This window comes from Martes martes, assembly GCF_963455335.1.
Source record: "Martes martes genome assembly, chromosome: 14".
Lineage (NCBI taxonomy): Eukaryota > Metazoa > Chordata > Mammalia > Carnivora > Mustelidae > Martes > Martes martes.
The window spans coordinates 55,764,948-55,778,226 of NC_137902.1; the positions used below are offsets into that span (position 1 = coordinate 55,764,948).

Here is a 13,279-nt window from a genome sequence, read left to right on the forward strand (position 1 = left end):
CCGTTCATGGTTCTGTGCCACCAGATCCGCACCTCTGGTCCGGATGGGATGTCCCCTGGACAGCCTCCCCTGGCTGTTCCACAGGTAAATTGAACTTACCACATCCCCAAATCCAAATCATTTCCTTGGGGGTGGAAGCTCTAACTCCATGCAGTTCCTCCCAGAGACCTGCAAGTCCTCCCCTCCATCTCCCCTTCTCACCTCCTCCTGGCCTCACGAGTCACACACCTTTGCCCCTCTTCTCCATACCTGCTGCCTGAGGACCTGAGTTCAGGCCCTCTTCTCTTTGAGCCCAGAGAATGCCCAAATGGTTTCCTTGCCCCCATTTTGTCTTCCTCCAGATCCATGCCAGCAACACCACTGCTGGCCCATAGGCACCTTTGTACAAATTCGAGGTCTCTTCTGCCAGACACATTGCGTCCCTCATTTTGTCAGAACAACACCCTTTACTGCCATCTGCTGGCAATCCTCGTAATAAATATACAAATCTTTGAGGTCTATGAGTGCAATGATATTCCCACACATGAGTGGAATGTGTGTCCTTGCACAGTGTACAACCTGTACAACCATACATGTGGCCCTGGATGCCAAAGTGATCTTCTCAAAACATAAATGTAATAAATGAAAATCATTAGATAAAGAAATGCTTGTTGTTAAATGGAGAGACCCAACCATGGAAATGATGTAAATGATGGGTTTCTATGTGACACAGTGACTTAAGGTACCTGGAAATTCAAGTTCTTTTATTTTATTTTTTCAGATTTTATTTATTTATTTGACAGAGAGAGAGATCACAAGTAGGCAGAGAGGCAGGCAGAGAGAGAGGTGGAAGCAGGCTCCCTGCTGAGCAGAGAGCCTGATGCGGGGCTCGATCCCAGGACTCAGGGATCATGACCTGAGCCGAAGGCAGAGGCTTTAACCCACTGAGTCACCCAGGTGCCCCAATTCAAGTTCTTTTAAAGACCTATTTGTCCTATCAATTAAAAGTATATTATAGAACATTTCCTCAGTACAAAAATTATTTATTCATTTTCAACATCTTACATTTATGTTATATCTATTGTTGGTAAATGCAAAACTATTCTCCAGGATTGGGGGATTGCTTTTCAGTCCGTCTTCCCTCACTTCTATTGGAGATGTGAGCTGGACCAACATTTACAGACGACACACTGAAATATGAATGTGATGTCAATTCTGGGAGGCTTGAGAATGTCTCAGGTGGAAGGAACACTCTAAATGAGCAGTTCAGCATGCCTCTGCCACCAGACTGTGCAACCCCCATCCCCTTTCTTGGGACTAGAAACACTGCATGGCTCTAACATCCTGGTGTTGTATATGAACCAGGGCCCAACCGGGCAGCCAGTCCGGAGAAATCGGGCAAGGCAGACTGCTTTCTCTTGCCCATGCACTGTGGGTATGAAGAGCACGGTCTGCTGTTGAGATCAGGGCAGGAGAGAAGAGTTGAATGGTGAGACTTATAAGCTCTTTTACGAGGTTCGGTAAGGAGAGACAGCAAAGGTGATGCTCTGTGGGTGGGACGGTGTTGCCCAGAGGCTGATGTGCTCGTATGGGGACACTGTAGTGTGCTCCTCTGTACCCAGCTGTCCCTCTGCTTCTGGGAACCAGAGGAGAGACCTACCCCCTTCGACCAGAGCCTCCAGCCAGCTCTGGAGGCCCCATTGCCCCTACTTCCTTGATGGGCCCCTTGTCTCCACACCTGCAGCTTCTCTCCCTCTGCCTGGGAGGCTAGATCATTGTCGGTGCCAGGATATTCTTTCCTGCTTTGTTGAAAACTGACCATCTAATTCTGGGTTCATTTCTGGGTTTTCTATTCCAGTCCACTGACCTATGTGTGTATTTTCCTGCCAGTACCATGCTGTTTGCATGACTACAGTTCTGCAGTTTTATAACTTGAAGTCTGGAATTACGATGCCTCCAGTTTTTTCTTTTTTAAGACTGCTTTGGCCATTCAGGGTCTTTCTGTGGTTCCATACACATTTTAGGGTTGTTGGTTCCAGTTTCGTGAAAAATGGAATTTTGATAGGGCTTGCGTTAAATCTATAGATTGCTTTGGGTAGTGTGGACATTTCAACAATACTTGTTCTTCCAATCTATTTCTTTTAGTCACCTTCGATTTCTTTCATCAATGTTTTATAGTTCTCAGAATACAGGTCCTTCTCCTCCTTGGCTAAGTTTATTCCTAGGTAATTTATTATTTTTGGTGCAATTGTGAATGGGGTTGTTTCCTTAATTTCTCTTTCTACTGCTTCATTATTAGTGTATAGAAATGCAACAGATTTCTGTACATTGATTTTATATGCTGCAACCTTACTGAATTCATTTATCAGTTCGAGTAGTTTTTTTGTGGCATCTTTAGGGTTTGCTATGTAAATATCATGTTATCTGCAAATAGTGCAGATAGTTTTACTTCTGACCAATTTGGATGCCCTTTATTTCTTTTTATTGTCTGATTGCTGTACGTAGGACTTCCCCTACTATGTTGAATAAAAATGGTGAGTGGACATCCTTGTCTTGTTCCTGATCATAGAGGAAAACTTCTCAGTTTCACCCCATTGAAAATGACATTTGCTGTGGATTTTTCATATAAGGCTTTTATTATAGTGAGATATGTTCCTTCTAAATGGACTTTTTTGAGGTTTTTTTTTTTATCATGAATGGATGTTATACTTTATCAAATGCTTCTTATGCATCTATTGAGAGGGTCCTACGGTTCTTATCCTTTCTCTTACTGTCGCAATGTATCACGTTGATTGATTTGTAAATATGGAACCACCCTCGCATCCTGGGAATAAATCCCACTGATTTATTTAAAAGGCGAATGCTTTTCTTATGTATTGTTGAATACAGTTTGCTAGTATTTTGTTGAGAGTTTTTGCCTCTATGTTCACCAGAGATATTGGCCTGTAGTTCTCGCTCTCTCTCTCTCTCTTTTTGGTGGCATCTTTATCTGGTTCTGGTGTCAGGGAAATGCTGGCCTCATAGAATGCATCTGGAAGTTTTCTTCTTTCCTCTTGTATTTTCTGGAATAGTTCGAGAATAGGTATTAACCCTTCCTCACGTGTTGGGCAGAATTTTCCTGTGAAGCCTTCTGGTCCTGGTCTTTTGTTTGCTGGGAGTTTTTTCATTACTGCTTCGCTTACTCTGTTCAAACTTTCTACTTCTTCCTGCTTCAGTTTTGGAATGTTATAAGTTCCTCGAAATTTACCCATTTCTTTTAGGTTGTCCAATTTGTTGGCACATAGTTTTTCGTAATGTTCTCTTATAACCCTTTGTATTTCTGTGGTGTTGGCTTTTTCCTCTCATTTGTGATTGTTTGAGCCATCTCTCTCTCTCTTTTTAAATGAGTCTGGCTAGAGGTTTATCAGTTTTGTTGATCTTTTCAAAGAATCAGCTCCTGGTTGCACTGATCTGTTCTAACATTTTTTTAGTTTCTCTATCATTTACTTAGGCTCTAATCTTTATTCTTTCCTTTCTTCTGCTAGTTTTGGGTTTTGCTTGTTCTTCTTTTTCTAGTTCCTGTAGGTGTAGGGTTGGGCTGTTTATTTGAGATTTTTCTTGTTCCTTGTGGTAGGTCTTTATTGCTATGAACTTTCTTCTTGGGATGGCTTTTGCTGCACCCCAAAGTTTTTGGACTGTTATATTTTTATTTTCATTTGTTTCCAGGTACTTGCTTATTTCTTCTTTGATTTCTTGGTTGACCTCTATGTTTACCTTTTTGAGGAATCACAAACTGTTTTCCACAGCAACTACACCAACTGACCATCCTACCAGCAATGCACAAGGGTTCTAATTCTCCACATCCTTACCAAAAATTGTAATTCTTTTAATAACCATCCTAATGAGTATCAGGATAAGGTTTGAAATGCACAAAATAAAATACATAGGATGGCAAAGAAAACCAATGATGCTGAAATGTAATTTTCAAAGTATTAAAAAATCTGCAATATAGTAGTCACCTGTAAAGAGTGCGGCCCTTATTGCCATCTGCCCACGATGCCCCCGTCTGTACCTCCAGCTCACAGCTTCCTGCTGGCTCCAAGCATGCCTAGAAGGGTTTCACTCAATAACAGCCATAGCCCTGGGGCGAGCTGCGACCGTGGGACCCCAAGTGAAGCCCCTTTCGTGCACTGTCTTAGGTAATCCTTACCATGACATTGTGAGGGTAAACCGACATACCTCACAGTCCTCAGCTGATAAGTGGCAGAGCCAGAATTTGTCCTTTCGGGCACCTTGCAGGGCCTGCACTGAGCCCCTCCCCCTGCACCCGCTTTCTCCGCCATTGTTTCCAGCTTCAGCGAGAGGCACCAGTCTCACACACCAGCTACTTTGCTCTTCTCATCCCCTTGGCCAGTCCTCTTAGACGGGGATCCCCGTCTCCACTCCTCGACCCATGGCAGCTTGGCTTGAGAGAAAGTAGCCACCCCAAGGCTCAAAGGTTCATGCCATCCTTGATGCCCTTCCCCTCATCCAATCCGTCATGGAGCAGAGCTGACTCTACCTGCCCCCTCCCCGGATATCTCCCCCAGAAGTCCATCTTTTCTCATCATCCTCTCTGCACACCCCTGTCCTGGCCACTATCAATTCTCAAAGGTGACACAAAAACGGCCCCAGTGGTTTCCTGCACTCTGATCTTGCTTCCTGCCAACCGCTCACCTAATGTCCAGTGATGTCTCCCAGATGCCACTGCCTGCCTCCTACACACACATGTCCCTGTGCATGCATAACATATACATTTTCATCACGACCTCAAGGACCCGCCTGCGCATTCCCCATCTCGTCCCTTACCCCCTCCCATTGCCCAGCTCTGCTCCAGGCATGAACCTCCTCCAGGTTCTGGAAGGGGCCACACACTTCCTCTAAACTTCGGGTCATCAGTCTTGTTCCTACCCCACCTGAAAATCTCCCCCACCCTAGCTCAATCTCCCATCAGAATCTACTTAATTCCTACTAATTCTCCACTCTGCCTGCCACCAAAATCCTTTGGGGGAGCTTTAGAAGAATCCTGATGCCTAGAACATACTCCCATGAGAGCCTAGTCATCAGGATTTTAGATCAGTCAACTTAAGAAAAACCAGAGCTGCGAACCCAGTTTCGGTCCTAACAACTCTTATTTGACAAGAGGCAGCCCCCAGCACCCCAACTCCATATATGCTTTCCAGAGCTCCGGTAACTTCCTTGCCCAGCATGCATGTGGCTTATTTTGCTGTGTTTCATGCTCTCAGCCCTGCTGGTCTGCCAGCCCTGCCTTCCAAGGCAGGAGCTGGTCTCTTCTTTCCTCTGGATCTTCAAGGCTTGATTTGAAGGAGAAGCTCAGTTGAGATTTGTGTCATGGATGCTGAAAGTCGTCTCAAGGGTGACAGGATGCTCTCATGCTTTGAACCTCTTTTCCTAAACAAAACCAATGGATGGCTGCCACCCCACCCCAAAAGTAACAAAACACCCCCCTTTACTTCCTCAACAATGGTCTGCAAATTCTACTAATAAGGATTCATTCCTTTGGCTTAAAACTTTTTGCTTCAGTAGAACACAAGTACCACCGGAAAATGTAACACATGAACCGAGTTAGTCATTATCTTTGCCCCAAATGATTTCATCAACTCTCAATGAAGGGACAACAGAGGAATGACCATTTATTGAGTGTATTCTAGGCACCTGGCATTAAAAATACGTTAGTTCATTCATGGAGTTAAATGAGTGAGCTCAGAGAGGCTCAGGAATTAGCCAAGATAACAGAGCCTGTAAATTGACACACCAGATTTAAACTGACAGGGAGGGAAGGAAGGCACACAGAGAACAGGCCTGGGCTTCTGAGGACCAGCTTCTCCTCCCGTTGGCCCAGGACCCTACTGGGTGCTGGGACTGGCCCCGGGGGGCCCCAATGTTATTGGAAATAGCATCCTTCCAGGTGCTCATCCTCTCTCCTCGTTCATGTCCAACACATTGGCAAACGCTGTTGGCTTTGCCTTCAAGATATATCCGTACTCTAACTGCTTCTCAGTACCTTCGCCGCCCACTCACCGGATCTCAGCAAGAGCGTCTTGGTACTTACCCTGCTTCCATTCTGGTACCCTCTCCCCACAGGGTCCCATCACTTCCACTTCCGCTCAAAACTCCCCCAGAACTCCCAGTGCAAGCTCTTATCCCCCACCGGCCCAGTCTTCCTCCGGCCTCATTTATAGGCCAAGCCGCTCCCTCGGCCCCAGCGGAGCCCGACACGGAGCTCGATCTCCGTGCCCAACAGAGCATCTGCTTGAGGACTCTCCCTCTCCCTCTCCCTCTGCCACTCCCCCTGCTTGTGTACACTCTCTCTTTATTTAGAGAAATAAATAAAATCTTAAAAAAAAAAAGGAAAGCAAGTAAGCTAGGGGCATCTGGATGGCTCAGTCAGTTAAACAATTGTTTTCAGCTCAGGTCATGATCCCAGAATTCACTGGGCTCAGTGGGGAGCCTGCTTCTCCCTCTGCCCCCACTTCCCCTGTTTGTGCTCTCTCTTTCTCTCTATGGAAAAAAAAAAAAAGCTAAACAGAAAGTTACTCTAACATATAAATACCACACACAGCAAAAATCTCATCTTTTAGTATAAAGAAGTACCGTTAACAATCATATGGGAATTATTTCCTATGGACCCACTGTACACAATGGAGAGTGCACCTGGAATGTTACAGGCTTCATGGAACCGGCTGGAGCTGGTTCTGATGGGGGTCAACACTATTCACCAACACCGAGGACTAGCTTCTACACACCAGGAGACCCAACGCTCAGGGAGGATGTCAAAGCAAAGCGAAGACCCCCTGTTACAAAGTGAATAGCACCCCCCACCCCCACCCCCAGTCTTCCCTGGAGTTTCTCTTCTGCAGGAACCTAGACTTCTACACGCTGTGTCTGCCGAAAGCAAGACACACCTTTTTCACGGCTGGTCTAGAGAAGCCATTCGATGGTGCGGTCTCTTCTTTCCATGTTGTTTCCCTGTCGTTGTGCCCTCTTCCCTCCCCTAAAGCCTGCAAAATGAATCTTAGCCAAGCAGGCACGCGGAAACCCCGTTAGCACCCGCAGGAGCCTCAAGCCGGCGACCGAGGGGAGCGATCCTCTCTCTCCCGGGGCGGCAGGGGTGGAGGGGCTGGGGTAGGGACCCGGGAGGGGGGACACGTTACCTGCCAGGTACTCGATGACTGCCGCCATGTAAACGGGAGCACCCACGCTGATCCGGTACTTGAACGTGCCTTTCTTCAGGTACCGCATCAGCCTCCCCACGGGGAAGATGACACCGGCCCTGGCTGAACGGGACAGCTTGGACATTTTCTTCTTCCCGCTCCGGCCCGACATCTTGCCTCAGTTTCCCTCTCAGCTTGCTGACACGGAGGCCTCCCGGCTCTAACACGATGCTGAGAAGGAAAGAAGGCAGGGTGAGGAAGGGGGGGGCGGCAAGCATTTGGGGGAACGGTGATGGGGCACCAGGATACCAAGTGACACATTTGGTGGCCCCAGGGTGACAGCTGAGACCTGGCAGCCACCGCCAGCCACTGAGGGCTGGGAGCTGAGCATGGGGGCTTCACAGGGCATTGGCAGCCGCCCTGTAAACATCTCCCCACCCCATTGAGTCAGCCCAACCTCACGGGGAGAGGCCAAAGAAAGTCACTAGAGAAAGGGGTCATGGTGCTGCTGTCTGCAGGACAGTGGCCCCAAAGATGCCCAGAATCCCTGCCTATGTCACCTTATATGGCAAAAGATTCTCTGAAGATTTGATGAGGTTGGGGATCCTGAGATGGGGAGATTATCCTGGAGTATTGGGACAGGCCCAGCATAATTGCAAAGGTTCTTTTAGGAGGGGCAGGAGATGAGTGAGTAGGAGCAGGTGTGTTGGATTCTCCCCTCAGAGCCTCCAGAAGGAAGCAGTCCTACCTACACATTCACTTCGGCCCAGAGAACCTGAATTTCACCTCATCTCCAGAACTGTCAGGGAATAAATTCATATTGCTTTAACCCCTAAACTGGGGCTAAGTTATTATAGCAGCAGCCAGAAAATGAATAAGATTCTTCTTTGCCCTGATTTGCTTCTGCCTGTCTGACTCCAGGGTACTTCGTTAATAGGGCAATGCCTGTCACCGCTGGCTCTGACTGACGACTCAGAGCTCCTGGGCGTTTCTTGGATGAAAGTGCTTTTCTAAATTCTCCAATCTCCAATTCTCAAAATCAGAAAGACGCCAGAAGATGCAGTTTATTCAACATGCTAAATGCAGAGGAATAAAACCCAGCAAATTAAAAGCTGCAAAGCAGCCCAACCTTCCCCTTCTTTGAGTGAGGGGTCCAGGCTGATTTGGGGGAGAAACTTCAGAAAGAGCCTGAAGAGGTGACTTCAATACAACGCATGGACAGACACGCCAATAGCTCACTGTTATTTCAGGAACCGGTCTTCTGTATGAAGATAAGATAATTATACACTTCTGAAAAGCTCACTCAGAGAATCGTAATAGAGCTTCACCCATTGGTTGAGGGAGTAAAAGCAAATGAGACAGGACAAACTGGCATGACCAAAGGGGGGAAAAAGAAAAGGAAACAAAATTTCTAGGAAATCCTTTAATGAGTCAAAGTTCTCTGCTTCAAGGGCGATGTCATTCTTTCTGGCTATTTCGTTTGGGAATGCAAAATAAGAAAGTCAAAAAGAAATTGAGATTGGTTCTATTTGCGGAGGCTGCCTGTCTCACATGCTAGCTAGCCTCATTTACCAACAGCCAATGTGACCTTGAAAAGGCCCAAGAAAGTGAACAAAAATATGACAGAAGAAAGTGTAACACTGAGGCATGGCTGGTGGGAAAGACACGAAGCTGGGGTGTATTTAATCTGGATGGAAGAATGAACACAGAGTTCAGGTTCCTAAAGTAGCTGATTACACTGTTACAACTGAGAAATTTTATATAAACACTATGGAATTGGCAACCAACCCCGTCCTCGACACCCTCTCATCCTCGAGGTGAATAATGTGCATTTGAGGCATTTTATTACATACTTCACATACATTATTTTTACGTGCTCATATGTACTTACTGTACTCCTATTTTATGAGTCGTTTTGCCCCCGAAAGATGTAGGTATTCATCAAAGTTAAGTATGAGCAAAGAGGAGCAAATAGCCTTAGAATACTGTCTCTTTTATAATAAGGCACAGGGATCAAGCAATAGCACCCTTTTTAAAACTCCCACATTTTCCGGCTTCCGCTGTCCCAGGCTGCTACCTCGCCTGGAGCTGCTCAGATGTCCTCCTTCAGAGGAAACAAGGGACTACAATATTAAGGTCCTAACCATCAATTTATGTTAAGGAAACTGAGGTCAGGCAACCGTCAAAGTCCGCAGTACCCGCTGTTGGTCATCGCTGACCCGGGGCAGGGCACTCATAGAGCACAGTGAACTGGTCCTGTCCCCAGAGAGAGCTACATGACAGGTATGTTAGTGGCTGGTGGGGTCCAAAACGGAGGTGGCTCCTGGTCCAACGGAAAGCCCCTAGGATCGGGAGCAAGAAGCCCAGGGCGAGGTCCTGCTTCGACATAAGTAGCCAGGAGAGCTCTGATTGTCATTGGTGTGGGCCTCATCTGTAAGACAGGGAGGTGACTCATTGATCCTGAAGGTCACTACTGTCTGAAACACCCCAGGGTTCGTGAAATGCACTTTCAAATGGTTCTGGTAAAGAAGCTTTAGTTCCTTTAGGAAATGAATTCTAAGGACTTGAGAGCCTGTACAGGTTCATAAAGATGTATTAGTATTGGGGACTCCGCTAAGCGAATTATATGCTTTTTGTAGTAACAGGTAAGTTGGGGGAGGGGGGAAGATCAGTCGGCCTGGTTGCCAAGAAAACCACCTGGAAAGTCTGTCACAGGGTGGACTTGTCCTGCAGACACTGTGCACGCTGGACGGACATGATCTCTCATACCAACAGAGAGAAGGACACACAGGGCACGGATACCATGGGGGCAGGACCCACTACTCATCCCTCCCCACCCCGCCATATTTTTCTCAAAAGAAAATAGCCAGAGAATGACTTAGTATGCAGGGTAAAGCCACCTAGTGACTCCCCCACTGTCAGCCAACCAGAGTCACAAGTTTCCCTAAAAACAGGTGACATTAGGAGACTGATGCCTAAAACACTCATGAAGATAAAACAGCCAGGTAGGGAAAAGCAGGGTCAGATCAGACAGAGGCACATGTCAGCTATGCAGTGTAAAACGTAGGGATCACCCTATGCATAGCATTTTGTAACCAGGCTTTCTTTTTCTGGCTTCCAGACTTTCCTCCAGGTTAGGGCCTTAGAGCTGGGGAGGTGGCTCCGTCTGAGGTCTCCGAGGGAGACCGAGCCCGGGGAACCCATCTTTGCAGACACTTAAGCAGATGGGCACCCAACTCCGGGCCCCCGATGCTGGGAGGACCCGGATATTGTAAGAACCAGACCATATCCGGGAATCCCTAAGGATTCAGAGGATGCTGATGGGGCTGATGTGTCACACCAACTGGACCCCACAGGTGGAAGGAAGTGCTTGGCAACCACCATCCGCTCCAGGGAAGACCCTCCCTTTACAGACCATCCCCGCCCCCAGCCTGGGCTGGACTCTGCCTGGAGCGGTGAGACATTGTAACCCCTAACTGCCTTCCCTCCCAGGACTCTCTCTCCCCTGACTCTATCCAGTCTTGGGAGGTTAGGAGTGAAAAACTTGAACAGGTTTTTATCTATTTCCTGTGAATCTCTGAAATCTACTGTAGAGGGCCACTTGTCGAAAGAGAAAAGCAGTATGGCAATGTGAAATTTGTTTCCATCAGACTAATACTTAAGTGTTTACACTTATTTACCTTCTGTTCTAAAACAATTTTTTCTCTAATTAGGCACAGCTAAGGACTACCCTACATTATGTTTGTTTACAAGTTTGAAGAGGAGAATATGGCTGGATGGAGCTCTCCCGGTGCTTACAGGCACCACGTGGGCGCCCCCTGGAGGCTGCGCCTGGCCAAGCTCAACCGACCCCACCCTCCAGGCCGATCCTGGGGTATCCTGGGGTCCTTAAGAGGAATTGGGGACCAGCCCAGAGAGAACCTAGATCTGCAATGTATCTGTCCTTTCATATCAGAGAGACCAAGGAAAACCAAGATATAAAGTCTCCTGATGACTTGCAAAGCGGATGAGAGAGTTTTCAGCATGCTAACAGTGGGGACTCAGGGAAGACGACCAGAGAATGCCTTGCTGCCTGCTCATTTCCCTTTCCCTCCAAAAGCACAGTTGGAAGAACAAAACTGGTTTTGTGTGCTGGGCAGAGGGCACATTCAGATTCCGTTGTTTAGGATTTATTCCTACAATGGGTTTTAAGCCCATAAGAACACCGATGAGCTAGATTTCACAGATATTGCAGCGTTGACTCAGACACGGGCAATAAACTCACGCCTGCTTTTTCAAATAACTCCTGTATTTCCATGATTTTATAGTGCTTTCTTTTTTTATATTTTACTATCTCTGGAAATCAGTATGCATCTTCCAATCTATGACATCATCAATTCAATGAAAGGCAGTATTTATGAAGCATTTATTATTGAACAAGAAACTACATTAGTTGTGGAGTGTACATGGCCCTTGTCCTCAAATATTTTCCAATGAAGTTGCAAGACAGACCATGATAGAGTTTCAAATAGATGCTAGAGACATGGTTCCCAAACTGTGCACTAGGATACCCTGGGACAAGTCAGCAAATGTTTAAGCTTTCAAGGGAAATAAAGTGATACCCAAACACTGTGGGACCCTACAGCCTCCAGGTCAAAGTGTTCCTACCAGGGGTTCATGACAGATTGTACTTCTTTCTCATGGTTCCATATCTTACAAAGCTGAGTTTTTGGTTGCTGCTGTGATTAAAGCAAAAGCCAGGGAGAAATTGATGTGGAACAGAAAATGAGAATGGCCCTGTCCAACCTGATTCTAAGGTCTGGGAAGTTGTGCAGTGCCCAACACACACATACATGCTATTTGTAATTCATTGTGGCTATTTAAGAACAGGATACAAATATTCTTTTTTCTTCTTATTCATGTATTCTTTTTTTTTTTCTTTCAAATAGCTCCTAATTGTTAGGACATAAATACGAAGGTGTTTGGACCTCACCACTTAATAAGTAGAACCGATAGGTATTTCTTCTGGCCTAGGCACTCGGAGGAAAAATGGCAGAGACACTAATTTCTCTGTGAACTGAGAAAGTCTGGGGACTTCTCTGTTAGGGCGCATCACCAACAGACTGAAACATATAATTATGACTCGCTCAAGGTCACCCTGAAGCAAGGAAAACAAAAATTTTAATTAGTTATTTGAAATTTTGTGTTTATGGGCGACTGGCTGGCTCAGTCGGTAGAGCTGGTGACTCTTGATCCCGGTGTTGTGAGTTCGAGCCCCACACTGGGTGTGGAGAGGACTTAAAAATAAAATCTTAAAATAAAAATTTGAGTTTATTTTATCTTTAAAGATTTTATTTATTTATTTGACAGACAGATCACAAGTAGGCAGAGAGGCAGGCAGAGAGAGAAGGGAGGAAGCAGGCTCCCTGCTGAGCAGAGAGCCCGATGCAGGGCTCGATCCCAGGATGTTGGGATCATGACCTGAGCCGAAGGCAGCGGCTTTAACCCACTGAGCCACCCAGGCGCCCCTAGTTTATTTTATCTTTAAATCTAAGTAATACTTGCACATAGTAATATAAGGCAAAAAGACAAAGAAGTGAACAAAATGAAAAGCAGTAGTCTCCCACCCCTCTTTCTACCCCCCAATCTTACCTCCAGAGGCCATTCTGGAACAGTTCTATAATTTTAGTCCTGGTGGTCACTTCCTCAGCTCTAGTATTTATACTTTTACTTGGTGATTTATTTCCATTTTTAGATAGTCTATCAATGTCTAAGAAGGACAAGGACTTTCCCCTCCCTTTTCTAGCTGTTGACAGCATACTACCATTTTTATTTCTTCTGCTGATTACCTTGGAAACTTTATTTATTTTTAAAGATTTTATTTATTTATTTGAGAATGAGAGAGAGAGCATGAGCGAGGGGCAGGGGAAGGAGCAGAGGGAGAGGGACAAACAGGCTCCACACCGAGCATGCAGCCTGACTCAGGGCTTCATCCCATGCCCCTGAGATCAGGACTTGAGCCGAAATCAAGAGTGGGACCCTTAATCGACTGAGCTGCCCAGGCACCCCTACCTTGGGAACTTTAAATAACACACTTCAAGCTCTGACTCCCCCAGCTTTAGGTGTTC

General features: G+C 46.3%; 1 protein-coding gene across 1 annotated transcript in view; it reads right to left on the bottom strand.

The window, feature by feature from the left end:
- MACROH2A2 (macroH2A.2 histone) overlaps positions 1-13,279 on the bottom strand; it is a 41,748-nt gene that overhangs the window by 15,578 nt on the left and 12,891 nt on the right. The window contains exon 2 of the mRNA XM_080822797.1: positions 7,173-7,403. Coding sequence (XP_080678923.1) covers positions 7,173-7,344 — 172 coding nt within the window. The 5' untranslated portion in view covers positions 7,345-7,403. The remainder of the gene's footprint in view (positions 1-7,172; positions 7,404-13,279) is intronic.